The sequence below is a fragment of the Megalobrama amblycephala genome, linkage group LG19 (genome assembly GCF_018812025.1).
Source record: "Megalobrama amblycephala isolate DHTTF-2021 linkage group LG19, ASM1881202v1, whole genome shotgun sequence".
In the NCBI taxonomy this organism is placed as follows: Eukaryota; Metazoa; Chordata; class Actinopteri; order Cypriniformes; family Xenocyprididae; genus Megalobrama; species Megalobrama amblycephala.
The window spans coordinates 9,906,497-9,934,452 of NC_063062.1; the positions used below are offsets into that span (position 1 = coordinate 9,906,497).

General features: G+C 37.6%; 1 protein-coding gene across 1 annotated transcript in view; it reads left to right on the plus strand.

Moving 5' to 3' along the window:
- The window catches only part of itpr2 (inositol 1,4,5-trisphosphate receptor, type 2), a 115,308-nt gene that overhangs the window by 51,539 nt on the left and 35,813 nt on the right, over positions 1 to 27,956 (plus strand). Inside the window, 4 exon segments of the mRNA XM_048169074.1 lie at positions 24,328 to 24,430; positions 24,552 to 24,739; positions 24,813 to 24,993; positions 27,547 to 27,791. Coding sequence (XP_048025031.1) covers positions 24,328 to 24,430; positions 24,552 to 24,739; positions 24,813 to 24,993; positions 27,547 to 27,791 — 717 coding nt within the window.

Genomic DNA, 27,956 nt, shown 5'->3' on the forward strand with positions numbered 1-27,956 from the left:
CGCATCATGTTAGTTTTCTTTATTTTTCAAAAAGCACAACATTTTGTTTTTACTCTGAGTGTACAAAAATAAAAGAAGACATTCTATAGTTTCAATTGATATATATTACTTATGTCTCTATGACAAAATATGATGGAGTATTTTAAGTCTGTTTTGCTGCAATGTGAAAAAAAACCTGCAAAACGCGCCGGCGTGTTACCAGACTCCAGAGAGGTAATGTCTTATTATGCCGCTTTCATCGTCGCTCAGATCGTCTTCAGAATCAGTGAGCGCTTGTTCATAAGCATCCGGCTTGTCGAAGAAGTACTTCAAAACATTTTCGGTGTAATTTTGATATCAGCTAGAGCCGGCCAGAGCGCTGCATAATAAGTAGCCACGCTTCCCAGTATGGAAATACACACAGACAATGACACGCCCCTACTGCGTGCTAGAATCTCCGAAAAACAAGCCGATTTCGACCTCAAAATGTACGCTTTTAAATATACCAATACTGCTATCTCAAACACGGAAAGGCTTCTTCATGATCTCAACTAACAGATTCTGCAAAAAAACGAAAATCACCAATTTTGAAAAAAAATGCTTCTTTCTCATTTTGCTCGAGAGTTGTGCTGCCGACTTGTGTCCCTGGATTTCGTGACGGGTCACATATATTTAACTCAGGTGCTGTCCATTTCTTCTGATCATCCTTGAGATGGTTCTACACCTTCATTTGAGTCCAGCTGTGTTTGATTATACTGATTGGACTTGATTAGGAAAGCCACACACCTGTCTATATAAGACCTTCAGCTCACAGTGCATGTCAGAGCAAATGAGAATCATGAGGTCAAAGGAACTGCCTGAAGAGCTCAGAGACAGAATTGTGGCAAGGCACAGATCTGGCCAAGGTTACAAAAAAAAAAAATCTGCTGCACTTAAGGTCCCAAAGAGCACAGTGGCCTCCATAATCCTTAAATGGAGGACGTTTGGGACGACCAGAACCCTTCCTAGAGATGGCCGTCCGGCCAAACTGAGCTATCGGGGGAGAAGAGCCTTGGTGAGAGAGGTAAATAAGAACCCAAAGATCACTGTGGCTGAGCTCCAGAGATGCAGTCGGGCGATGGGAGAAAGTTGTAGAAAGTCAACCATCACTGCAGCCCTCCACCAGTCGGGGCTTTATGGCAGAGTGGCCCGACGGAAGCCTCTCCTCAGTGCAAGACACATGAAAGCCTGCATGGTGTTTTGCTAAAAAACACCTGAAGGACTCCAAGATGGTGAGAAATAAGATTCTCTGGTCTGATGAGACCAAGATGCCTTAATTCTAAGCGGTATGTGTGGAGAAAACCAGGCACTGCTCATCACCTGTCCAATACAGTCCCAACAGTGAAGCATGGTGGTGGCAGCATCATGCTGTGGGGGGTGTTTTTCAGCTGCAGGGACAGGACAACTGATTGCAATCGAGGGAAAGATGAATGCGGCCAAGTACAGGGATATCCTGGAAGAAAACCTTCTCCAGAGTGCTCAGGACCTCAGACTGGGCCGAAGGTTTACCTTCCAACAAGACAATGACCCTAAGCACACAGCTAAAATAACGAAGGAGTGGCTTCACAACAACTCTGTGACTGTTCTTGAATGGCCCAGCCAGATCCCTGACTTAAACCCAATTGAGCATCTCTGGAGAGACCTAAAAATGGCTGTCCACGAACGTTTGCCATCCAACCTGACCGAACTGGAGAGGATCTGCAAGGAGGAATGGCAGAGGATCCCCAAATCCAGGTGTGAAAAACTTGTTGCATCTTTCCCAAAAAGACTCATGGCTGTATTCGATCAAAAGGATGCTTCTACTAAATACTGAGCAAAGGGTCTGAATACTTAGGACCATGTGATATTTCAGTTTTTCTTTTTTATTAAATCTGCAAAAATGTCAACAATTCTGTGTTTTTCTGTCAATATGGGGTGCTGTGTGTACATTAATGAGGAAAAAAAATTAACTTAAATGATTTTAGCAAATGGCTGCAATATAACAAAGAGTGAAAAACCCACTGTACATACATTACTTTTCAAACTAACTTTCCACAACACTGATAGTCATTATGACATCACAGTGAGTTGCGGAATGTCTTAAATGTAACATTTTAGCTTTGTTTCATTATTTGTTTGATAAACCGAACCGAACCTGACTTGATCTGAATAATGACACTGTTATCTTTTTTTGAGCTGTTTTACAGCAGAATTGAATTCTGTTTGCATAATTGATTTTCCTGTTTGTCACTGTAAATCTGCTTTGAAACAAAAGCACTATATAGATAAAGGTGACTTGACTTAACATACATGACTTAAGTTAAATCAACTTTATTTATATAGTGCATTATACACTACAGATTGTTTCACAGCACACTTGATTAAATATGAGACAAATTCAAATTGTGCTGTAAAGCAGCTTTAAAAATACAATATTATCATTATTCAGCTCAAGTCAGTTCAGTGTTGGTTCAGTTCAGTCAATAACTGTGAAAGTTTATCAATTATGAAACAAGTTCAATTCAGCAGCTCTACAGAAGACAATGGTGTCATTATTCAGCTCAAGTTAGTTCAGTGTTGGTTCAGTTCTGGGCTGTATTTCCCAAAAGCATCTTAAGCTAAATTTATCATAGAGAACGTTGTCTTCACATTCGACTTGGGCTCACAATGCTTTTGGGAAATGCAGCCCACTTCAATAACAGTGTAAATGTTGCAACAAATTTCTGAAACATATTTGATTCAGCCATAAAGCAGCTCTACAGAAGACAACATGCCATCATCCAGTTTAAAAGCAACTCATATTTGTTCCCTCTCTCCACCACAAAACGCTAGTTTGCATAATTCCACGTCAGTATGTGTTTGTTTATTTTGGAGCGCTCGTTCTCCACGGGGTTTAGCTGTTTTGCCATGTTCTTCCCGCCCTGAGAGTGGTGCTGCAGTTTCACGCAGGCCTGCCTCGGCACAGACCGCCGGCTCCCCGGGGAGAGAGAGAGTAGGAGGGTGAGTGAGGGGAAAGAAGAAGGGAGGGAGCGAGCATGTGAGAAGCCATGTGAGGGAAGAGAAAAAGCGTGGCGCAGCAGCAGGCGGAGGGATTGGAGAGGCGCGGTGTCTGCTGAGTCCATGAGGCGACAGAGTGGGGGGTGTTTACGTAACCGGCCTGCAGTGTCTGAGCCAAACTCACGTGGCTCATCATGTTCTCGCTCTTGCTCACTCGCTCGGCCTCTCCCTTCATTTACCACTTGCTTATCTCAATGTTTTTCTCTAAGTCTTTGTTTTTTGGTTGAATTTCTCTTGCATTAGCTAGAAGCCATTCTCTTTTGATCTCTTTCTATCTCGCTCACCAGTGTTTAGTGATTTGGTTGCTGAGCATCAGGTCATGACTCATGAACAGATATAATTGGCCTCTCACGCTCGCTCTCTCTCTCGAATGATCACTTGTGTCAACGTGGTGAGGTGAACGTGAACGTGAGCGTGTGGCAAGCACACAATGTACGAAATGTTTGAAATGTCAAGCAGGTGCTGTTGTTCTGCTGTAATATTAGATATGTTGTATTGGCCAAACGGTCACAGCAGAGAACATTGACAACAAAGCTTCAAAGTGCAGTGTATTTAGACTGTTTTTGACACTATAGCAGGATTGTGTAGTAGTTGTGTTCAGAACCATTAGACTTGTGGTTCCAGGGAGAGGGCATGGTTTCTATGATGAGTTAAAGTCACCATGAAATCAAAAGTAACAGTTCATTTTTTAATGGAATATTTCAGTATTTATTTAAAAAAAAAAAAAAAAAAAAAAAAAAAAAACACACATAGACTTTATATGGAAGTATCGGGCCAAAAAAAGTTTGTCCAATCATTACATTTGGCTCGAATCCATAAAGCTATGCAGAGTTGTAGACACAGTTACAGAGTGCCTCAAACAAACTGCTTTTACAGTTCCTCCTGAACCAAAAAAACAAGCATATGCTGCGTTCATGCGATGTCGTAATTACTGTAATTCGGCGTTCTTCAAGTCCTTGGACTCAGATTTATGCGTTTCTTATGCCATTTCTCGTGATGCTTTGCAGACTTTGCTCTGGCTGTGTGCGTTCATATGTTTTGGAGGCATGTTGTGTAACTCTCCAACAGTGTGTAATGTTAGCTTTAGCCACGGAGCACTATCAAACTCATTCAGAATCAAATGTAAACATCCAAATAAATACCATACTTACGCGATTAGACATGTTGCATCACTTTGTAAAGATCCATTTTGAAGGTTATATTAGCTGTGTGAACTTTGTGCTGTTTAAGGCAAGCGCGAGCTACGTGGGCGGGGAGCGTGAGGAATTAAAGGGGCCACAGCCTGAATCGGTGCATAGTTAATGATGCCCCAAAATAGGCAGATAAAAAAATTAATTAAAAAAAATCTATGGGGTATTTTGAGCTGAAACTTCACAGACACATTCAGGGGACAACTTAGACTTATATTACATCTTGTAAAAAAAAAACGTTCGATGGCACCTTTAACTGTCAGGTAGGAGTCTGCTTTGGAGCTCTCCTCAGTGTGGGCTTGGCAAAAGTGCCCATCAACCACACATATCAGCCTCAAAGGGGCCGTTTGCGAGCACCCTTCTGAAACCTAAAATGACAAATGGATGGAAAACTCAGTTCTTGGAGGGCCACAGCCCTTCAGAGTTTAGTTCCAACCCTGCTCCAACACCCATACCTGCAATTTTCAAGTAAGCCTAAAGGACTTGATTAGCTGGATCAGGTGTGTTTAATTAGGCTTGAAGCTAAACTCTGCTGTGCCGTGGCCATCCAGGAACTGAGTTTTGTACTTCTGCCTTCTCTACGATCTCATGGACTTCATGATCACACACATAAGTGCATTTGAAGTGTGCCATTTGGGACAGGGCCCTGGCTTGCTATCGCTAGATTCTGCGAAATTGCCTAACCTATCTTTAATACACAATTTCCATCAATTTAACGATACACAATTTTTCTGTCAATTTTTCATTTCAGTTCAGTCAAAAATGGAAAATCGATAATTACATTATTTACCTGAGTGCTGTGCTTTTTTTTTTTTTTTTAAAGTGAGGATGAAGTAGCACAAGTTCTAGCTATTAAAAAATTCAGTTATCCCATTTGTGCCCAAATTTTTCTGAATGGTTTTATGCATATAGTCGTGTTAATAGTGTCCTATGTGAACATGTTCTGCATTTATTTTCCCCAGGTTTTTTTTTTTTTTTTCTTGAAAATCTTATTTGAATGTGCGGTAACTATAGTTGTATAGTAAATATGTTGTATGCACCCCTCAATGTAAAATTGAAATAGGAGAACATTTGGCATCTAACTCAAAATAACTGCTTTTAACTGATCAATCTTTATTCATAAATGGATTTATTATGTATAAAAGTCAAAGAACATTCGATGCGAACCCAAAAAATCTCTTGACTATGAAAAAACAACACCCAACAAATCCATTTGTCTTAAAGTGGTGGAACATAGTGCAGAACAAAGTGCAGCCATTAAGTTGCCCCAGCAGGGCAGTGTGTATCAAAAATTAAATGAAAATAAATTAATAAAAAATAAATTGAATGAAGAAAAACTTACATGGGACATGGGGGTGGGACAGTAGAGTTGTGGAAAGATTGCTCTCTCATCTCTTCCTTTTGACAGATTTATTCATTTTATTTTATTTATAGAGATGTCAGTTAAAGGTTGAAGTTATACTCTTAAAAACAACCTGAAAAGGTGGCTTGAAAATGGACAAACCTAGCAATTGGGTTGTTTTAACCCAGCAGTTGGCTTAAATGTTTGCCCAACCTGCTGGGTAGTTTTATTTAACTCAATTATTTTTTAAAAATTACTGTATTGATTGCTTAAAATGAACCCAAAGTATGTTGGAAATTAACTTTTATTTAATGTTTAATAAATGAGCATTTATTAGTAAGTTTAATGAATAATAATTAAACAATAGACATTTATTAAATTGCTTATTAATAAATGTTTACCTTTTATTATTGTTGCTTCAAGTAATTATGTTTGATTTTTAATTTCCAACCTATTTTGGGTTCATTTTAAGCCAGCCATATAGTAATTTTTAAACAATAGCTGAGTTAAATAAAACTGCCCAGCACATTGGGCAAACATTTAACCCAATCGCAGGGTTAAAACAACCCAATTGCTGGGTTTATTCATTTTCAACCAAACTTGGGTTGTTTTTAACCCAGCATTTTTTAGAGTGTATGTTATAGGTGGGATAATCGTTAAAGCAAAAAGCACTAAACAAGACCAATAACCTTGATTTATTAATCTATCCACAGTATACCCCATTTCCTCATGATATATGTACTTCAAGTCATTTACCTGCCAGAAACTATAGTTGCCGCTTGGACTTTTGACTAAGTATGCCAAAAACTATAGATCTCTTGTAAGATTTGTCTTGTTTGGATGATTCTAGAGACCTTCACGATTATGTAGATATATATAAATGTCAACAAAAAATATTTATTAGTAACATGAAAATTACGTTTCTTTGAGAGGGTTTGCCTTCACCATGCTTCCTGGAAGTAGGGGTTGGAAGTTGGCAGCCTCATGTGACAGGAAGGAAGTGAATACCTTTTTTTTTTGTCTTGGAATCCTTTATTTGGTTGTTTTCTTGCATGTCATTGAGATATAAAACATGGATAACATCTAGAAAAATACTTACAAAAGGAAAATGACAACTATACTCTGCGGCAACTATAGTTGCTGGTGGGCTAAAATGGGTTAAGGCTATGCTAAGCTAGCAGGCTAAGCAATTAGCTTGCTAACTGAAGTCTACATGAAAATGCAAAGAAAGGGAAATATTTAAATTTAACATGTTAGTTTTGGTAAGATAATGTTGCGTGTAATTTAAACTACATGTTATTAACATATTTTCATGATTTAAGAATAAAATATACTGTAAAGCAATTTTCTCTCATTTTATTTTATCATTCAGTTTTATTTCTGACTTTATTGGGACCACATTTCTTGCCACTTTATTTACTCCATCTGTCTGAAACAAAATGATTTATAAATATTGTACACTACCTATACTTTGGGCTCCATAAGATTTTTTATGTTTTTGAAAGAAGTCTATAATGCTCACCAATGCTTCATTTATTCGATTTTAATATAATTTCTAAATGTAATTTATTCATGTGATAGCAAAGCTGAATTTTCAGCAGTCATCATGTTCTGATCACTTTCAAATCATTCTAATATGCTGATTTGGTGCTCCAGATATCTGTTTTATTATTATCATTGTTGAAAACAGTTGTGCTGCTTAATATTTCACATTTTTTGCAGTATCCTTAGATGAATGGAAAGCTCAAAAGAACAGCATACATTTTTTTGCAACAATGTAAAAATCTTTATTGTTACTTTTGATCAATTTAATGCGTCCTTGCTGAATAAAAATATTAATTTCTTTAAAAAAACAGTTACAGTAGTTTTAATCATTACATATTTAAATAAATTATGCCCATTATATCAAAGCCACATTGTTGATGACTGCTTAATGACACTGATTTAAATCACTTTGGGTGTTAAAACTCAAAGTTCTCAAAACAAAGACTGTGATGTACTGTACTATGTTCACGGGCAGGTTGTGTTCTAACATAGTCCGTTACGTCAATGAAAACGCAGGCCTGTTCATAAATCCCTCTGGCCAAATTTCCAACTCTGGCAGGAGCACCAACACCATTTCCATGAAAAAGGGGGTAAGGGGGGTCATAGAGGCACCACACAGGGTTCATGTTTTTGCCGAATATGATTAAATGTGTGAGTGTTCATGGCTCGGGTTACATGTAAAATCCCCTCTGTTAGACAGCCAGGCCAGTTCTGTTCTTCAGCGCATACTTTTGCCTCATTTCCAAGGCGTTGCGTCCAGCTCTTGTTACAAAACATTAACCACGGCCTGTTCTGGAGTGTGTTTGTATAGAGTAATACCTCACGTCTCACGAGTCGGGCGTGCCCTTGAAGTAAACTCTCTCATGCCAGTATTTGGTGACGAACTTTGTGTGTGTGTGTACAGGTCTCTCCTGTTTGTTGACAAAGGAAAGAAAAGCCCTGTTACATAACAGACTATGCCTGCCTCTCTCTCTGTCTCTCTCTCTCTCTCATCCTGCCTGTATCTCTCTCCAGCCAAGTTTCACACTACCGCCCGGAGGCAAAGCAGCTTTACAGATTACCAACCTCACACAGTTAAGCTCCTCACACACATGCAGATGCACACACTCACACACCACTGGACACGTACATGCTCTAAAGCGCAGTGCATACACAAGCTCGGTGCTAGCAGGTCTCCCCAATGAGTGCAGTGGAATACGACTGTTTCAGCCCACACACAGATCCCGCCAGAGCATTCAGAGCTCTTAGACCATAGCCTACACAGACACACACACGTTTAACCCAGGGGTCTCGCCAATGCTACATGCCAGCAGACCTGTTCTCACAGCTATTACAATGAAATAAAGCAAGATGTGGCGTCCCTGCTGCTACATTCAGCATTTAAAATCTATACAAAACATGTTCGCAACACATTTAACTTCTGCACTGAGACATACAGTTGGGGACATACAAGTTTGAGAACATATTGAAAGTCTGGGATTCAAAATTTGGAAATAAGCAAAGTTTTAGGATTTTGAAAAATATAGATTTAAAGAAACTTTGGTAACACTTTTGTTTAGGGTCCAGTTCTCACTAACTAGGTGCCTATTTGCATGCATATTACTAGGATATTGGCTGTTTATTAGTACTTATAAAGCGCATATTAATGGCTTATTCTGCATATCCGTATTCTACATCTCTTAATCCTACCTAATACCTAAACTTAACAACTACCTTACTAACTATTAAAAACAGTAATTAGGAGTTTGAGGCGAAAGTCATAGTTAATGGTTAGTTAATTGTGAGAATTGGACCCTAAACTAAAGTGTGACCAAAACTTTTGTGAAGTAAAGTTTTTATATATATAAAAATATGCATTGTTTATCTGTTTATCTTTTTTTTTATAACCAATAAACAAACCTAAAAAAGAAATATTTATAATTCTGCACAATTAAATTGCTTAACTTTTGTACTACTGAAATTCATGCTAAATTTTCTATTCAACTTTTCACTCAAATTTAATTAGAAAAATAAGTATTTTAACTAGTGGTCTTTTTCCCCCCACTGTATTTGCTAATAAAACTGAATATTCATTGGGTAATTATAACAGGCTAGGGAATTTTGTTCATTAGCATTTGATTGGAATGTTTTAAACTTATTACTTTTAGATAAAAGACCAGGGAAATATTTGTAAAGTGAATAAATATGATTAATTTTCACATCGTTTCACTTCTAAAAAGGACTTCTCATTTCATTTTTGTTGTTAGAACTAGTGAATCCAAACATTTGTGTTCAAAACCATGTTCTTGCTTTACTCCAAGTCACTATGGTAAACCTACGATATTTATTTTTATATTCAGAGCTGTGCACTTTCATGTTTTAACCACAGATGTCAATAGAGAACCCAGATTTTCGTAGTGTATCTTTAATATGTTATCTCTTGCTGAAAATTCTTCAAACTGTTTGTAAGTATGTGTTTGTGTTCTGTATTCATGAGGGTGTTGTTTTTTCCCTTCCCACCCTCATCGTTTAAATAAGTCATCAAGCGTGGTGCAAGAGGTGTGTGGTCACCATGGAAATAAGCCAGTACATGCTGTACAGCTCCTTCTTTAAGAGTCAGAAAAACACACCTGTAGATGATCCACAGGAGGTCCACAGTTTGCAGCAGCAGTGAGCTTTAGTGAAAGGACTAACTTTAGGAGCAGAATGTACTCAAGAGCTTAGATCATGTTCTTTATTGATACCTATACTTGTCTGTTTGTGCTGCATAGTCAAAAAACACAGTTGGAAGGCACCATAGTTGGCACTCAGGAATATATTTTGAATAGAATCGTCTAAGAAGAAATGGAAAATTTATCAGAGCAAGACCAGTGGAATTTGCTATAGGACACAATGTCTGAACTTGCCACACCACTAGAGATGCACCGATTGCAATTTTCTTGGCCGATTCCGATTTCCGATTTTTTGTTAGTGAGATCGGCCGATACCGATTTTTGCAGATTCCGATTTTCTTTCTAAGAACTATAATTGACAACATATACAAACAAAAATCTACTTTTCTTCAATGCAAAGATTTATTTTCATAAAAAAAACAAAAAAAACAAGTAAAAGTCAGTAATAAAATATAAACAACTCAAATAAATGCAATAGAATAAACTATGAAACTAAGTTTTTTGGGTTAACTGGGTTTCTATTCAGGTAAAAATTCTACAGAAATTAAAATAATCAAATGTAAAATGACACATTCAGTATTATTTTACATTGGTTACATTAATAGCTGTAGTCTTTATTGTAAATATTAATACAGATCAATTCTTACCATTAAAGTTATAAAACGTATTCAGTCAAGAGCTGAAACTGATTTTCTTTGTCTTTTGTTCTTTGATTAACATGACAGACAGCAGCAGGAATATTGGACTGCTGTCCCTTTAAAGGTCCCGTTCTTCGTGATCCCATGTTTCAAACTTTAGTTAGTGTGTAATGTTGTTGTTAGAGTATAAATAAAATCTGTAAAATTTTAAAGCTCAAAGTTCAATGCCAAGCGAGATATTTTATTTAACAGAAGTCGCCTACATCGAACGGCCAGTTTGGACTACATCCCTCTACTTCCTTCTTTAATGACGTCACTAAAACAGTTTTTTGACTAACCTCCGCCCACAGGAATACACAAGAGTTGCGTTTGTAGAGTGTGTTTGTCGCCATGTCGTCGAAACGCTGTTATTTTCATCCCGCAGTCCAATCACCGGGTCTGATTCCAGCTCAAATTGATAGGGTAAAATTAAAGACATGTTTACAATAACACTGAGCGCGTGCATCTCCACGTTATGGTAAGAGGCGTGACCTTTCCGGGCAAGGTTCGCTAAGCTGCTGTCGAATCACAACACAGGAACCGCTGACACAATCAGAACTCGTTACGTATTTCTGAAGGAGGGACTTCATAGAACAAGGAAGTCATCAGCCCGTTTTTATGGCAGTGGAAACAGCGGTATACAGATAAGTAAATTATGTGAAAAATACTGTGTTATTTTACACGCGAAACATGAACACATGTTATATTGCACACTATAAACACAATCAAAGCTTCAAAAAAACACGAAAAACGGGACCTTTAAGAGTTTATGAACGGTGTTCAACAGACCTAATACTGTTAAACAGTATTGGGTCTGTTGAACACCGTTCATAAACTCTTAAAGGGACAGCAGTCCAATATTCCTGCTGCTGTCTGTCATGTTAATCAAAGAACAAAAGACAAAGAAACACACGACATGGGTTCACTTTCTTAGCTATTTAACGATTAAAAACTGACAGCGTTTATCTGTGTACTCGCCAAGATTGCCTGTGCCGCTGGTTTTGACATACTTGTGTATGTATTTGACAGTTTGAGCGCAGGAAGGTGCTTATTTTGGTACTTGTGAGTCTGTTTGAGACTGAGCGTGGCTTGTTCGCTTCACTAGAGTGCGCGCTTTCGGTGTGACCGCGAAACCTGCGGGAATTACTAAAATGATGCGCAGTAAGCACTATTTAACCGGAGCGAATGAGGCGAGTGAGATAGAGGAGGCGCCCGCGCGGGTGTGTGTCACTTCACCGTGACAGAGAAGAGAGCGGGAACGCGCATTTGACGTTATTGCCTGTGCCGCTGGTAACAAAAAAGATCGGCTCGGAATCGGTAAGAAGTGAGACTGATCGGCCGATCACCGATCCGGGCCGATCATAAGGAAAATCGGCCGATTCCGATCCCTGGCCGATCAATCGGTGCATCTCTACACACCACCATTGTTATTTACTTAGAGGACATTAACTGATTACTTATCAGACTATAGGCTGCATTTATTTGATATAAAATATTGTAAAATATTCAGATTTTTTATTTTTTATTTTTTTAAAAAGCTCTTTTCTATTTTTGTACATTTTAAATTGTAATTTATTCCTATGATGCAAAGCAGAATTTTCAGCAGCCATTACTCCAGTCTTCAGTGTCACATGATTCTTCAGAAATCATTCCAATATGCTGATTTTCTGCTCAAGAAACATTAATTATTATTAACAATGATGAAAATAGTTGTGCTGCCTACATGTTTTTGTTTTTGTGGCAACCATGATACATTTTTTCAGGATTTTTTTAATGAATAGAAACTTCAAAAGAGCAGCATTTTTTTTTAAAGGGGTCATGAACTGTGTTGTTTCATTGTTTAAAATGTTTTCTGGGGTGCACTTATAATGTTAGTATACTTTTTACATTAAAAAAAATTGAGAAATTTAGAAATAAAAGGCATTTTTCCTACCCTGATTTGAGCCCTCTGATTTAAGGGGCGTGTCTGCTGTGAGACTTCAGTGTAAACGCCCACTACTGTGATTGGCTAACATCTTTCCATTTGAAACAGCTAAGTATAGAGTGCCCCAGGGATGATGCATTTTTGTAGGCAAAACCCGGAAGCGAGTTAGCATTTTAGGACTTCCGTTTCCAACGCCGTGAAGTCTATGGGTTTTTTGAATGGGTTTTTGCTAAATCGCCTGAAATAAGGTCTGTGGTTAACAAAGCCTCTAAATACTTTCACGTTTTGATCTATGACATAAAACACACCTGTTATAACCCACTTGTGATTTGTTAAACTTTTATTGTGTCTTAAAATCGGCGGTTGCTAACAAATTGCTAAAAGGGACTACTTTCTTTGGCGGGGACTTTAGACGTCATCATTAAAAATGGAGACATTTGGACAGCATTTCTCATGAAAAAGTGGATAAGTATTCATACACAGCACAGATCATAATCAGCGAGCATGTTTGTAAATAAAGTTGTTTTCTAAATACAGTTTGAGGAAGCTTGGTGGTGACGACGTTGATCCGTGACCATGGTGTGCTGTAGTCCGTTTATAGCCTGCTGTTAGCCTTTTATATATGACGACTTTATTTAGGCTTCAGAATGTATAAATGTTGTGTTAACTTGTAAAGATTATCTTGATAGACAAAACGTGTAAGTGTCATATCCCTTTGTTAAACACAGAGCTTATTTTCTGCGATTTTCCAAAAGTCTATGGGAAAAATGCAAAGGCTTTCAACCGAGGGAACCCGTGCACCGCTAACTTCCGGGTTGGCCTACAAAAACGCGTCATCCCTAGGGCACTCTATTACTCTCTCTTTTAGCACGCAGATGAATCGCCTTCGATAATGAACGCGATATTGCGTGGCTTGTCAGTGATCTATGGCTCTGTCTATTAAATGCCGCTTCATTTGAAAGCAGGTGATGGCGAATCAGGGAACCGGCTTTACTGACGAAATGCGCGTGACAATCGCATGCGATATATCGGTCAGCCCTGATTACAGCTCTCAAGGTTAACTAATTCGTGAAAAGTGCTGCATTACATTTAGATCTATAAATTATATTTATATCGTGGCATGAAAAGTTGCAGAGATGAACACTGTTGCCAATCACAGACATGGTTGTTGAGCGCATGAAAGCAGTGATCTTGTCATTGCAACTCAGTTTCTGCACACTAACAAATGCTTTTCATCATCACTAACAGTGCAAACGCGATATAACTAAGAGATTCGTTGAATAAAACGTTTTGGCGTGTGTCCAGAACTCAGTCACTGCTAAACCCGCGCTGTTTGATTGACAGCTCCAACGATTGCAAAGGGAGTGTTCTTTGATCGCTTTCTTTATATAATTTAATCGTCGTTTTTTTAAAAAAAAAAAAGGATTATTTTCATCCTACTAAGAGTAACAACTAGAAGTTGACCGTTAGTCACTGGTTTGATTTACTGACACATAGATAAAGAACATCTGACTGTACCTATTACATATCAGATCAAGGCATTAGAATTAACACAGTTACTTGCATGTTGTTGCATTACTGTCGAATCTATATCGTAAAAGTTTGTTTGCAAAGCCTGCACTGAAATGCGATTGATTTACCAAAGAATCCACAGGAAATGTACCTAATATAAATAAATAAAGCTCAGCTGAGACATTCACATTGTTGAAAATAAATAACCATATTCCTAGCATTAGGATCCTTTGAAAGGTAATGTTATTTTTGTCCTGTTGTGTTGCTCTTCTTCTCATCTCACTTACACGCCAGTGGGCGGGCCTAACGTTGCAATGATGAAGTAGGCGTTGATTTCTTCTGTGGATCTATAGATAGACGCATTACAGAATCAGTCGTTCGATGGACCTGGTGTCAATAAAAGCTTTTATTGGACTAACAAGGATGTTTTCAGTTCTGAAACTTACAGGATATTCTTATAGCATGATGACCTCTTATATATCAAAAGCTCAAGGAAAAGTTGATTTCTCAATTCATGACCCCTTTAAAACAAATCTTTTGTAACAATATAAATGTCTTTACTGTCACTTTAGATCAACTGAATGCAGTCTTGCTGATCAAAAGTTTTAAAGTTCATCTGTTTGTTATCCAACTTTTGTGAATTAATGTGAATTAGAAATGTTTTTGACTTGATTTTAGGGAGGTTTGATCTTTATTTGGGGATTCACACCCTAGTTAAGTGCTTCAGTGGTTTGTGCTCATTTGGTACCAAAAATAAATTGATATCTCCATCCTACATGCTTTTATAACTGCCTCAACGGAAGGTTGTTGTAATTAATGTTGGCTGTTTATCAGCTATAGATTTAAGTGGATCATGCAGATTAATTGTGCATGAGACTAAGCATCTGTGAATGTGTACAGAGTACTGTTTGTGTAACGTGCCGTGTTTATGCATGTGTAAATGCTCACTTTGGTGGGTGCCGAGTGTTCGGGTGTGTCCGAAAACAAGGCCCAAGCACCCACGGCTCAGGTGCTGATGGCATACAGTGTTTTTCACAAACACATCCTGTGCCCCTAATGATGTTAGCCGATCACATGCCCCACTTCCGAATGACACCAGGGTCGGTCATCTTCAGGAATGGTTGTTTACGTCCCTGCTGTTTGTCTTGGCCCTGCCTGCAAATCAACAATCTCTCCAATTGCTCTCACATGCAAAACTAATTTGTTTTGCTCCTAGTGGCACTGTTTATGAGGAGAGCCACATTGAACACTGCTGCCACTGAGAGCGGGTCATAAGGGGCGTCTGGACCAATCGCAGAGCGGTCAGGCCACTAGACTGGGTGAATGCTTACAGAAACCCTGAGTTAAGATTGATATTAGAGAGTAGTGTTCAGTGTTAAAGGTCCCGTTTTTCGTGGTTTTTTGAAGCTTTGATTGTGTTTATAGTGTGCAATATAACATGTTCATGTTTCGCGTGTAAAAAAACACAGTATTTGTCACATAATTTACTTATCTGTATACCGCTGTTTCCACTGTCATAAAAACGGGCTGATGACTTCCTTGTTCTGTGAAGTCCCTCCTTCAGAAATACGTAACGAGTTCTGATTGTGCCAGCGGTTCCTGTGTTGTGATTCGACAGCAGCTTAGCGCACCGTGCCCGGAAAGGTCACGCCTCTTACCATAACGTGGAGATGCACGCGCTCAGTGTTATTGTAAACATGTCTTTAATTTTACCCTATCAATTTGAGCCGGAATCAGACCCGGTGATTGGACTGCGGGATGAAAATAACAGCGTTTCGACGACATGGCGACAAACACACTCTACAAACGCAACTCTTGTGTATTCCTGTGGGCGGAGGTTAGTCAAAAAACTGTTTTAGTGACGTCATTAAAGAAGGAAGTAGAGGGATGTAGTCCAAACTGGCCGTTCGATGTAGGTGACTTCTGTTAAATAAAATATCTCGCTTGGCATTGAACTTTGAGCTTTAAAATTTTACAGATTTTATTTATACTCTAACAACAACATTACACACTAACTAAAGTTTGAAACATGGGATCATGAAGAACGGGACCTTTAAAGTCAGAACCAAAGCCAGTGTAGCTTATGATCGAGATGCAGCAACATCTTGAAATGTTCTTAAAGTGAAACAATGTATTCTGAAGATGGTTCAGAATTGTATGAGCAAATTCATTTGTGAACAGACGTTTCAGAACAGTTTTGTGAACCAGATAAACCATTTCAAAGAAAAGATATGGCTCAAAAGAATGATTCAATCCACTCGAATGAACAGAGCTATTAAGTGAATAATCACTTACATTTTGGCTTCAGAAGACTAGGTGTAAAGTGCAATAGTGCGTGAGTTGTTTGGACCACTTTTATTATACTTTCATATAGGCTCAGAAATTAACTTTGACCATTAACCATTAGCATGTGCTTCCTGGAATTGATTTCCAGGGGAATGTTTTACCTTTATATATAATTTAGTTTTTTTTTTTTTTTAAATTTATTTTTATTAGGGCTGTCAAAATAACACGTTAATTTCGATTAATTAATCTGAGAAAAAATAACGTGTTAGAAAAAATAACGCGTTAAAAAAAATAACGCAGATTAATTCATTCCGTAATGACCTTTGAACCTGGAGCCGTTCTAGTATGGAGGGGGGAGATGACTGCTGCGCTGACGGACATAACAAGCAGAGCTCCTCCCTTGTGCGCGCAAGCTCTCTTTGTCTTCATAGTAAGCACCGTCTTTGCACTCTCTCTACCTCACACATAATAATCTAAATCAAGTGACACAATGCTAAAAGTTCGTAAGACCGAATCCATGTTTCACGAGGCGCATTCGGAGAAAGTTTTTCCTGAATAACCGCTGGGTGTGAATAGTGCTCAGAAGAACGTCACCTCATCTTCTCTGACAGGCACCCTGCACGTGCAGCTGACATAAACCACACTTTCAGTAAACAAAAAGAAAATCCTATCCAGTGGTGAAGTGTTTTCTGTGTTGACAAATCTTTTGCGATATCCTAATAACAGTCGCGATTCGCACGCAACGCGTCAACGCCCGCTAATGTCCAATTCGCGACCTAATGACTCAGTTGAACAGATTCATTTGAATGAATCATGACAACAACTGATCTGTCCACACGGTCTATAATGAATCATTTACTCAAACAACTCTGAAATGAGAACATAAGTGTGCTTACCCCATTTAGCAAGAGTGGTTAGTAAAATTAGCCTTAATAATCCACTATATTTTCAGGTTATTTAAATGACAATGTGTAGTAAATTAGGCCTACCTATAAAATCAGTTAGTTTAGACTGGAGTGAGGTGAAACCAGAACAAAGCAAGTTGTTGTCAGCTAGGTGCAATCAATTGTATATGGTAGAAAATTATATTATTAGTTAATATAACTTCTAAATGCTACTTTTTAATACTTTTCGAGTTTAGCAAAAAAGCATCTTCTCTTACAAAGCTATAAACTCACTACTTTTTTTTTTTTTTTTTTTTTTTTTTTTTTTGCAAAGAGGGCAAGAAAGAATTACAGTGAGAGTGACGGGTACTTTATTGTCAGTATCGGGCTTGCAAATCACGTGGGTAGGGCACTTTTTACTGTTTGTGTGGATGACCATGTCTGTCACCACCGAAGACCGAATTGAAATATTGTAATACTTTCACAGCAAAAATTATGCATGCGATTAATTTAGATTAATTAATCACAGAGTATGTAATTAATTAAATTAAAATTTTTAATCGATTGACAGCCCTAATTTTTATATAATTAAAAAAAAAATATATATATAATTACCTTTTTAAATGTATCTGTGTTGTCTTTTATGTGAAATACTTAAAGGGTTAGTTCATCCAAAAATAAAAATTCGGTCATTAATTACTCACCCTCATGTTGTTCCAAAACTGTAAGACTTTAGTTCATCTTCGGAACACAAATGAAGATATTTTGATGAAATCTGAGAGATTTCCTGCCTTCACAACTGAAACTTTGACATTCATAAAGAGATCGTAAAACCAATCCATATGAATTGATCAGTTTAGTCCAAATTTTCTGAAGGGACTCAGATCACTTTAAATGCTGAACAGATTGAATTTAGGTTTTTATTCACATATAAACATTCATCAACTCACACATCAGTTGTGGTAAACAGAAGCTCAAGCGCGTTTGCTTGATGTGCGAGAACCAATGAGGTTCATTCTCGTGTGTTAAGCAGCACATTTGAGCTTCCGTAAGAGGATTGATCTTGCGCATTCAAGCAGTTTCGGTTGAGCTGAAGTAGTTTTACGATCTCTTTACAAACTTTTTGAAGCATCAAAGTGGTAGTTGCGTAGTTGTCTATGGAGTTACAGAAATCGCTCCGATTTCATCAAAAAGAACTTCATTTCTATCCTGAAGATGAACGAAGGTCTTATGGGTTTGGGTGAACTAACCCTTTAAATTTAACCAATTATTTCAATCAATTAGAATACTTTAGACCAGTGGTTCCCAAACCTGTCCTGGAGGACCCCCAGCCCTGCAAATTTTGTATGTCTCCCTATTTCTGACACACCCATTTCAGGTCTTTCTGTCTCTACTAATGAGCACATTAGTTGAATCAGGTGTGATAGATGGAGACATACAAAGTGCCCTATTTGAACGATCTAAGTGCGTGGTCTAAAGTGCACAGCGCAAGTGCACTTAAGGCATGTCCGAATCCACTTTTGCTAGTTTAAGGACAGGAAAAATGGTCAGTGCACCCGCCAACCAGATTCTCGTCTCCCATTCCCTTTATAAGCCAGTTGTGCTCACGTATTCCCTATTTACAAGGCGGAATTTGCAAGCAGAATAACTGAACGCGTGTATGGTGAGAAAACGTATCTGCTCGTGCGCGAGGTTAAAGCGTGCAAGCAGACCATCTACGAGAAAAGCCTGTTCTTTATGCACAATAATAATCTTTTACATTGTAATCCTTTTATTTTTAATATTTGGCATGTTTGTGTGCTGCTGCACTTCCTGTTTGTATAATAAGCAGAATGTATGCACATTGTGCAGCCGCATATAGGCGCATATTACTAATGCACTCTCTAAATAACAAAACAAATATTGCGGCCATTGACTTTAGACCTGGTTTCAGTTGGTCAATGGCACAGTCTATTTCAGTTACCTCAAAATAGTAACGCGCCAACAATGCACCTGAACACACCTCGTTTTCAGATCAGCACGCCCATGGGCACACAAATGGGCACAAAATCAGGACTTCACATTGGTTATTTTAGTAGCGTGAAAAAAAAATTAATTTATTAAAACTGGGAATAAATTATATTCAGTAAGTGAGCAAAGAATGTTCCTCATCACTAAAGCAGTCCATGACTTCAGTCTAACTCTTGCAAAAACTCACGTTACAAGCTGTCTAAACTGCAAAATGAATCTCTTACTTTAATTGTATCTGCACTTTGTTGTTTATGATGAGAGAATTCACAATGCAAAACTCGGTGAGCATGTGCACTGAACAACGGCGTCTCTGATTGGCCTTTCCATTCATAAGCTCAACAGTAACAAGTGTGTTCAATGATGCAGAAATTCTTAAAAGGAAATCTGATGCAGGTGAGCAGATCTAAAAGTAATGCTGCACTCGACACTCTTCATCCATTTTCACATTTCACTTAAATTGTGAGTTGTAATAGATTTAGGTCATTTTTTTATCCCTAATGTTAAATTTGGGTGGTTTTTTTGTTCATTTTGGTGGCATTTTTGCTCCAAGACCTTGTTAATTTCTGACCCTACTTTCCTGGTGCTTTTGCATCCTTGAAAGCTTTCAAGCTTCAAAAAAGATGCAAAAGCACCATAAAAGTTAACTAATCCTTTAATATATTAACTAGTATCTTTTTCAAACTCTTTCTCACTTCCCCATTTCTGTTATACCATTTCTCAACTCTGAAAAGATGTAGCCAAGGTGTTCATGTCTAAACTGCCTGATGAAATTTTAGGTGTATGGATTTTTCTCTCTCACTCTTTCTCTTCCATAAATTTTTTCCACCCAAAGTCCTACTCCTCCTTTAAAAAAAAATGGAAGTGCATGGTTGCAAAGTTTAAGTTCATTAACTTTATAGTGCCAATGAAGTTGTTCTGAAGGCCTTTTATATTGTCGCTTCAATGGTTAAAACATAAAATAACTTCCCTGGCTCAAATTAGCAAGGATTGTTTGGTTTTAATACACATCACCTGACTTTATTATAACTTTAGCACCTTCTAAAAATTTAATATTATTATACTTAAAAAGCAAGTTCGGCTGCATTTATTTGATCATATATATATAATATAATTTAATATAATTTTTTTTTTACTGTATATGTGTGTGTGTGTGTGTGTGTGTGTATTTTTTTTCTACATCTATTAAATTTTTTAACATGTCCAAAACTTGGTAAAGAAAGTGTGGCAGCTGTAAGCTTAGAGCAGAGCTCCATGTGTTGTAATGGGAGGCGATATGACCCAGGGTGTGCCGTGAGGCCTAAGACAAAACCTGACTTGATGAGACCAGCAGCACAGAACACCTTATCTCCTTATCTCTCATTCTCTGGATCCCTCCATTCCTGAGTTCTCAGTTACTTGCAAGACGGCAGCTAGGGCTTTTTTTTGAAGCTTGCTGAAGCATCCCAGGCTTAGCCAGGCCAGCCGCAGTGTGGCGTGCCCGTGCACATTTTAAAAAAGTCAGCCTGTCTGTTTCTTCCTCCCCACTGCTCTATCTATCCCTCCATCTTTCCCTCAGCCTCCTCTCTCTCTCTCTCTCTCTCTCTCTCTCTTTCTCCTATCTGTCTTTTTTCTTGCTCTCACTGTCTCTTTTGTCCTCACTTCACCTGCGCAGGTTTTTTTCTTTAACATGCAGCAGCAGACGGATGAGTCAGACTGGCACTGCTACCTTCATCTCTCACTTTCCTCCTTCTTCCCATCATGTCCACAGCAGAAGTGCAGAAAGACTGCAGCATCAGGAGAGACAATAAACTCCCCCATTACAGCTGATTTTGTAGGAAAGAAAGCAGCTTCTTGGAAAGCATGTCCAATTACAGTGAGCAGGAGCAGGACATGACATGAAGAGGCCCTGAATATAGACTTATACCTGTACGGTTAATTATGGCTCTGTCTGAAACCTAAGGGATAGTACACCCAGGAATAAAAAATCTGTCATCATTTACTCACATCATTCCAAACCTGAATGACTTATTTGTTTCTTCTATGGAACACAAAAGAAGATATTGTGAGAAATGTCTCACCAAAGTCAGTGGTTACCAAAACTGTTTGGTTACCAACATTCTTAAAAATATGTTCTTTTGTGTCCTGCAAATGATGACAGAACTTAAATTTTTTGATGTACTATTTCTTAAAGTAAGTGTGTGTGTGTGTGTGTGTGTGTGTGTGTGTGTGTGTGACGGTTTGTCCAGACAGTGGAAGCAGACACAGTCTGTGCTGACTGCTGATGAGTGTTTACTGAGAGAGTGGGAACAGCAACAACACGTGCCTGTCAGAGTGAGAGAGAAAAGTGTCTTCTCTCTGTGGCAGTTTGTCACTCTTGCGTTGGCACATACATGGCCACACAGCCACCCTGAGTTTCATTATCCTCCTGTGCGACAGTGTAGAATGGTAAAGTGAGTAAAATGTCATGGCTTGTCTGCCACATTACTTGTTTCTTGGTGCCTACAGGGGATTCAAGAACCATGATTTGCTATTAGCTAGTCCAGGGGTGGCCAACGTCAGTCTTGGAGAGCCACAGTCCTGCAGAGTTTTGCTTCAACCCTCATAAAAACTCAACTGGCTGTAGCTTTCTAGTAACTTTTAAGACCTTGGTTAGCTTGTTCAGGTGTGTTTGAAAACTCTGCAGGACTGTGGCTTTCCAGGACCGACATTGGCCACCACTGAGCTAGTCAGTTGCCGGTGGTGTTTGTGGGAGGGACATTGTCATACTGGCATTTGAATGGACAAAATGTGTAGAATATATTGTTCTCAGTATTTTTTGTAGATTTTAGTAGACTTAAAGGTGAACTAACATATTGAACTAACTTTTTTTTTTTTATGTTATTTTTTTTTTTATTGTATTATTTTATATTATTTATTTGTAATATTATTTTATTTTATTTTTCATTGTTTTTGTTTTATTTTACTCTTTCATTATTTAATTTTATTTCATTTGTTTTATTTTATTTTCTATTTTATTGTTTTTATATTATTTTCATTTTATTTTTTGTTCATTTAATATTTTTGATTTTATAATTCTTTTGTTTTATTTTATTTAATTTATTATCTTTCATTGTATTTTTTATTTATTAATTTTTTATTTGATTTTAATTTCATTATTTTATCTGATTTTAATTTCTGATTTAATTTAATTTTATTTGTAATTGTTTTTAAATTATGATTTTAATTTTATTTTATTTTTAGTTATAAAAAGACCAGCAGCAAATAAATTTTACTTTATTTTATTATTGTTTTTTTTTTTTTTTTTATTGTTATTTTATTTTATTTTATTTTATTTTTTTATTTTTTTATTTTATTTTATTTATTTATTTTTTATTTATTTTTTTGGAGTCCTCCTGAAAAGTCATGTCAATTATAAAGACGTTCTGGTCTAATGAAAGAGGTCATCTTTGATATTTCATACTTCTTTGATACAAATGGTATTTGAGCCACTGTTCGAGCTGTCAAATGAAAAGGACAAACCGAGAGTCACACCTGTTGGTAAATACGGTTGTCAATCCTGAACAGTGACTGCGTGAACGTAGCCTTTCTCTCTCCAAACTCAAAAACACCGAAAAATAGCTCCAACCAGATGTATAAAAGAAAGAGAATGAGACAGAAAGGGAGGATGCAAATAAAAGAAAGAACATTTGGTCAGGAGACAAAGGAAGGGAGAAACGATCAGTACCATCCCGCTCCCTCCGCCGTGTCTTCCTCGTGATCTCTCAGCAAGCCGCCACCAGGTGTTACATAACTCTCTCTCTCTCGCTTGCTCTCAGTCTCTGTGCCAGCCACTCTCCCCCCCACCCTCTGTCTTTTTCACACGTTCAGTTTCTCTCCCACTGGGAAGCAGATTTTCAAGGCAGCCGTCTGCTCTCTACCTTCAGCACTCGCTGTCTACCCTCTGCCTCCCCGAGGTTTCGCTACACTTCTGGCATAATTACAGCAATTACTACAGTTTATACTAGTTATGTAAAAGTTCTCCCATGTGAGTGTGTGTTTTTATCCAACACAGTTGGGAGGAAAACATGTGAAAGTGTGAAGGGAATCAAAACACACAGGAAATTAAGCACTCCCTCCTTTACACACTCAAAGACAGCGATGACAACGATGTACTAAAAACGGAAAAGTTTTTTCTTTGTACAGGTGCCAACGTTATCAAAACTATACCTGTTCACACGGTTCCACGCAAATGACTAAAAAGACTGTATTATGCATGCCAGGCCAGTAGTTGGCGATGTCACTTTGTAAAGAAAGACTATGCGCCTTCGCATATACACATTCTTTTACAGAACACTTGCCTTGCGCATGCCTCATTTTTACATTTCCTTATTTTTAAAGTTTACTGCACTTTGATATTCTTCTCGTTATTTCCCTATAGCAGATAATAAATCGGAAGTCTTGCACATTCACAGAAAACACCTTATTTCCATGTTGAAAAATAAGCTGGATAGACTAAACACGTATTGCGCATGTGCATGTCGTCACCATTTTTTAAAGATTTGCGCTTTTGCAGTTTACACAGAGATGACAACAGTATCGTTTTCAAAAACGACCACTTTGAAACCCGTTTTCAAAAGTTTGTGATTTCAGGCCACCAAAACGCCATTGTTGTGTAAATGAACGGCCAAAACGCATAAAAAGTTTAGTTGAAAATGGTGTCGTGTAAACAGCCCCCAAGGCTGCTTTTTAAATAACTGTTTACTATTTGAATATATTTTAAAATGTAATTTGCTCCTGTGTCACATGATCCTTCAGAAATCATTCTATGCTGATTAGGTGTTCAAAAATACCCAATTAGCATAGAATATGCTTTAAATAAAAAAATCTTATTTAATGTTAAAAATAGTTGTGCTGCTTGATATTTTTGTGAATAGCATTTATTTAAAATAGAAAATTTTAAATGTCTTTATTGTCACTTTTGAGCAATTTAATGCATCCTTTAGTATTAATTTATTTATAAATTAATTTATTTAATAGTATTTAAAATATCTTAATGACTTTGTTTATATAATCAGATTTAGAACCTGCAAGTTCTGTTTTTTTTTTTTTTTTTTTTTTTTTTTTTTTTTTTTTTAAAGCATTCCATAATATTTAATTATAATAAAAGTATTAATAATTTGATAATATAAGTTATAGAATGATACCTCTGTTTATCTATATATGGGATTTCTTGAATGAAAAATCATGCCATATTTTGAGGATGACTCAACTGCCGCCTTCTGTTGTTTCCTCAGGGTAACACACTGAGGAAGAGTCTCCTTACACACTACTTTGGCAACCAGCGGCCCCACACCAAAGCCCTGGAGTACAGCAGCGGGAGCAGTTCTTCTTCCGGAGGTCTGGTACACAGATGACCATCAGCAAAAGCACTTTCATCCCACCATATTCATCCTGTTGCCCAACTTCTGCTTCTCTCATGCCTGACTCCATGTGTTTCTATGTGTACATGTGCATATAGGTGGCTCCCCAGGGCAGGATTCTGATAAGCCAGGCACTAGCGTAGCAGACATCCAGTGTGCGCTGGACAACGTGGGAGCATCCGAGCTGGTCATCGACCTCATCGTCAGCACTAAGAATGACCGTATCTTTGAGGAAAGCATTCTGCTGGGAATTGCACTGCTAAGAGGAGGGAATACACAAATTCAGGTATATACAGGTGCTGTTACACATTCACAACAGGGCATCCACAAGATCCAGATGATGTTATGTCTCCTTGCAGAACTCTTTCTACCATCAGCTGCACAAGCAGAAGAAGTCCGAGAAGTTCTTCAAGGTCTTCTATGACCGGATGGAGCAGGCTCAGAAAGAGATCCGCTCTAGTGTGTCAGTCAACATGTTTGAGCTCAGCTGCAGGAAGAGAGAAGAGGAGGGGGAGGGTTCTGGAATCAGATATAAGAAAGGTATACTTCCACTTTCTTTCAGGAGAAAAAATCAAGTTACTTTGTTTTCTTTATGCACAATATATATATATATATTTTAGACATTTCTGTGTGAGATTGACCTGGAAATATTTCTTTGCATATTTTCAGAAGTTCGCCTTCATACTTAAATACTGTAAATGAGATCAGAGGTTATATAGCTGAAGATTTGCCATAGATAACCGATTTTGTTTCTTTGAATAGGTTGATTAATGGTCTGAATGAAATTGAGAATGATTGAGAAGTTACCATGGAAACCTATTTGGTGTTATCTGAATTTGACAAAAGAAATTTAATCAACTGGAGACATAATAAATCTGGCCATTTTAAACAGTTGTGGGCTATGGACATGTTTTGTATATACTTATTAAGATATTGCGTTTAAACATCAAGGTCTCTCTGGACTATAAGTAAAATAACTGCTGCCGTTTTACTAACTCTGGTGCCTTGGTGGAAATTTATCTCCAACAAAGGAAGGCCCCAAAAGACCGCAAACCAGGTGTGATGTCTTAAAGCCTAAAAATAAACCTTTAGAAATCACTCCTTCTGTCTCTTGCTGAAAATAGAGATGTGTCCTAATTGCAGTGTTCTGCTTTATCATGTTTAGTCCAAAAAAACCGACCTAGACTTTCTAAATGATACGCTACGTCTGAAATAGAAGTATGTCATTGGTCCTGTGAATAGCCTGTTTATCACAAACAAGTGTGGCTTAATGCATAGCTATTCATGTGAGTGCAGTTCAGGCCAGAGGCAGCATAAATGAAGGGACAATCAGGCATATGAATAGTATCTGTCCCCATTTCAACTGCTGTGCTCCATATCCTGTCACATGAGGTCATGTGAGGGGTAGCTGGCACTGTATCAAAGGCCTGCTGTTAAAAAGCAGTGTTTTATTTAACACTGCAGTGTAGTGCACAAGACATGATTGTTTGATGAAGAGAAACATTGTTGACAGTTAGACTACATGGAAATTGAGATTCGAATAATAAGATTCAAATGTGCCTGAACATATATCATAAAACAACAAAAATGTCCATTTCTCTCAATAGCAGTACCTACAATGTACTATGGATGATTTTGAACTGGTATATCAGTTCTGAAGATATATATTGTTGGCTGTTTCTTACCACTATAGACATTAAGGGAGGCTTAGTCTATCAATATCGGGTTTTCAGTTACCAAATTTACCATTCCACATTTGCACATATTTGTTTTTTTCCAATCTTTTCATTCTTGGGACTTAAAATTCATTATAATGCACTAGGTCAACAAGAGACTGTCTTTGAGTGAATTACTAAGTCATTTCCTCAACAGATTTGTTTGAAAACACTGATTCACTCAGGAATGAGTCACAGTGAATCATTTGCTTAACCAAATCGTTCAGTAACACTGATTCATCAGTGTGTGTTACTAAATGTGTTAATTCTCCTCTGGCTTCATTTGAAAAATATCATTGTTATAGCTTGTAATATTGTCTCGAAGTTTAAGTTGTTAAAAATTCTATTACTTCTTGTTTATTGAACTATAATATAAAAGCAATACCAATCAATATCACAGAATCACAGCTCTTGATTGTGTAATATTGCTTGATATTGTGATATTGATAAATATATTTTATCAAAAGTACAGCACCAAGTATGGATGACAGGTTTTGAACTTGAATTGACTAATGTTTTGCAAATGTTCATTAATATTACATCCCATAGAGTTTTGTTATAGTTAAATAAATTGAAATCTGTTAAAAATAATTTCCAGTTATTTAAATACAGCTGACATAAATTAAAAATATTTGATGAAAAAACTTTACCTAAACTTAAAAAAACCTGAACGAAAGTTAGAAATGTTTCCTTAGCAACTAACTGAAACAAAATAAGCTGAAGTGCAAAAATGATTTAAAAATACAACTGAAGCAAATATAAAATAAAACTGACAATCACTTAAATTTAGTTTAAAAACTTAAAGGATTAGTCCACTTTTAAATACACTTTTCCTGATAAATTTACTCACCCCTATGTCATCCAAGATGTTCATGTCTTTCTTTCGTCAGTCTAAAAGAAATGAAGGTTTTTGAGGAAAACATTCCAGGATTATTCTCCTTACAGTGGATTTCAATGGCTACCAACAAGTTGAAGGTCAAAATTACAGTTTCAGTGTAGCTTCAAGGGCTTTAAACGATACCAGATGAGTAATAAGGGTCTTCTCTTGCGAATCGATCGGTCATTTTCGAAAAAAATACAACCGTTTATGCTTTATAAACAAAATATCGCCTTGAACGTACTTTCCACTTCCGCATTCTTCATAACGCTTATGCTGAATGTCCTACGCATTCCCTATTCAAGTTACGGAAAAAAACGAAACTGGCGCCGCGTTCGTTCCGTAAGTAGAATAGGGAAGGCGTAGAACATTCAGCGTAATGAAAATGAAAACTGAAAACATAAAAGTAAATGCTAATTCTAGATAATGTTAAATTCTGAATGATACAAAAATAACTGATTCTGTAACAATTTAACAATCATTCTTTCTTGTCTTATGAAGTTCGAGACTCCTTGCACCTCAGAGAAGAGATGCGGGGTCAGCTTAAAGATGCCTCCTCGGTCACCTCAAAGGCCTACAGCACCTTTCGCCGGGAACTGGACTCTGAGATGGAGTCAATGGGGTCCGGAGTGGACGGGATGGAGGAGGTGGTGGAGGAGGCCCAGATGAGCCAGGCCATCACCATCATGAAACCCATCCTTCGCTTTCTTCAGCTGCTCTGTGAGAATCATAACAGGGATTTGCAGGTAGGTGATGCATATCTTCCATCATTTTTATTGGTCCAATTTTGCTCAGCTTTAGTATGTTTGGCTGTAAACCATTTTAGTGTATTACTAAACACTGCAAGATGAGATTGGGCATAGTGTGCTTAGAAGTGAAAACCAGGGATGCTTCCTTTACAGTGTCAAAAA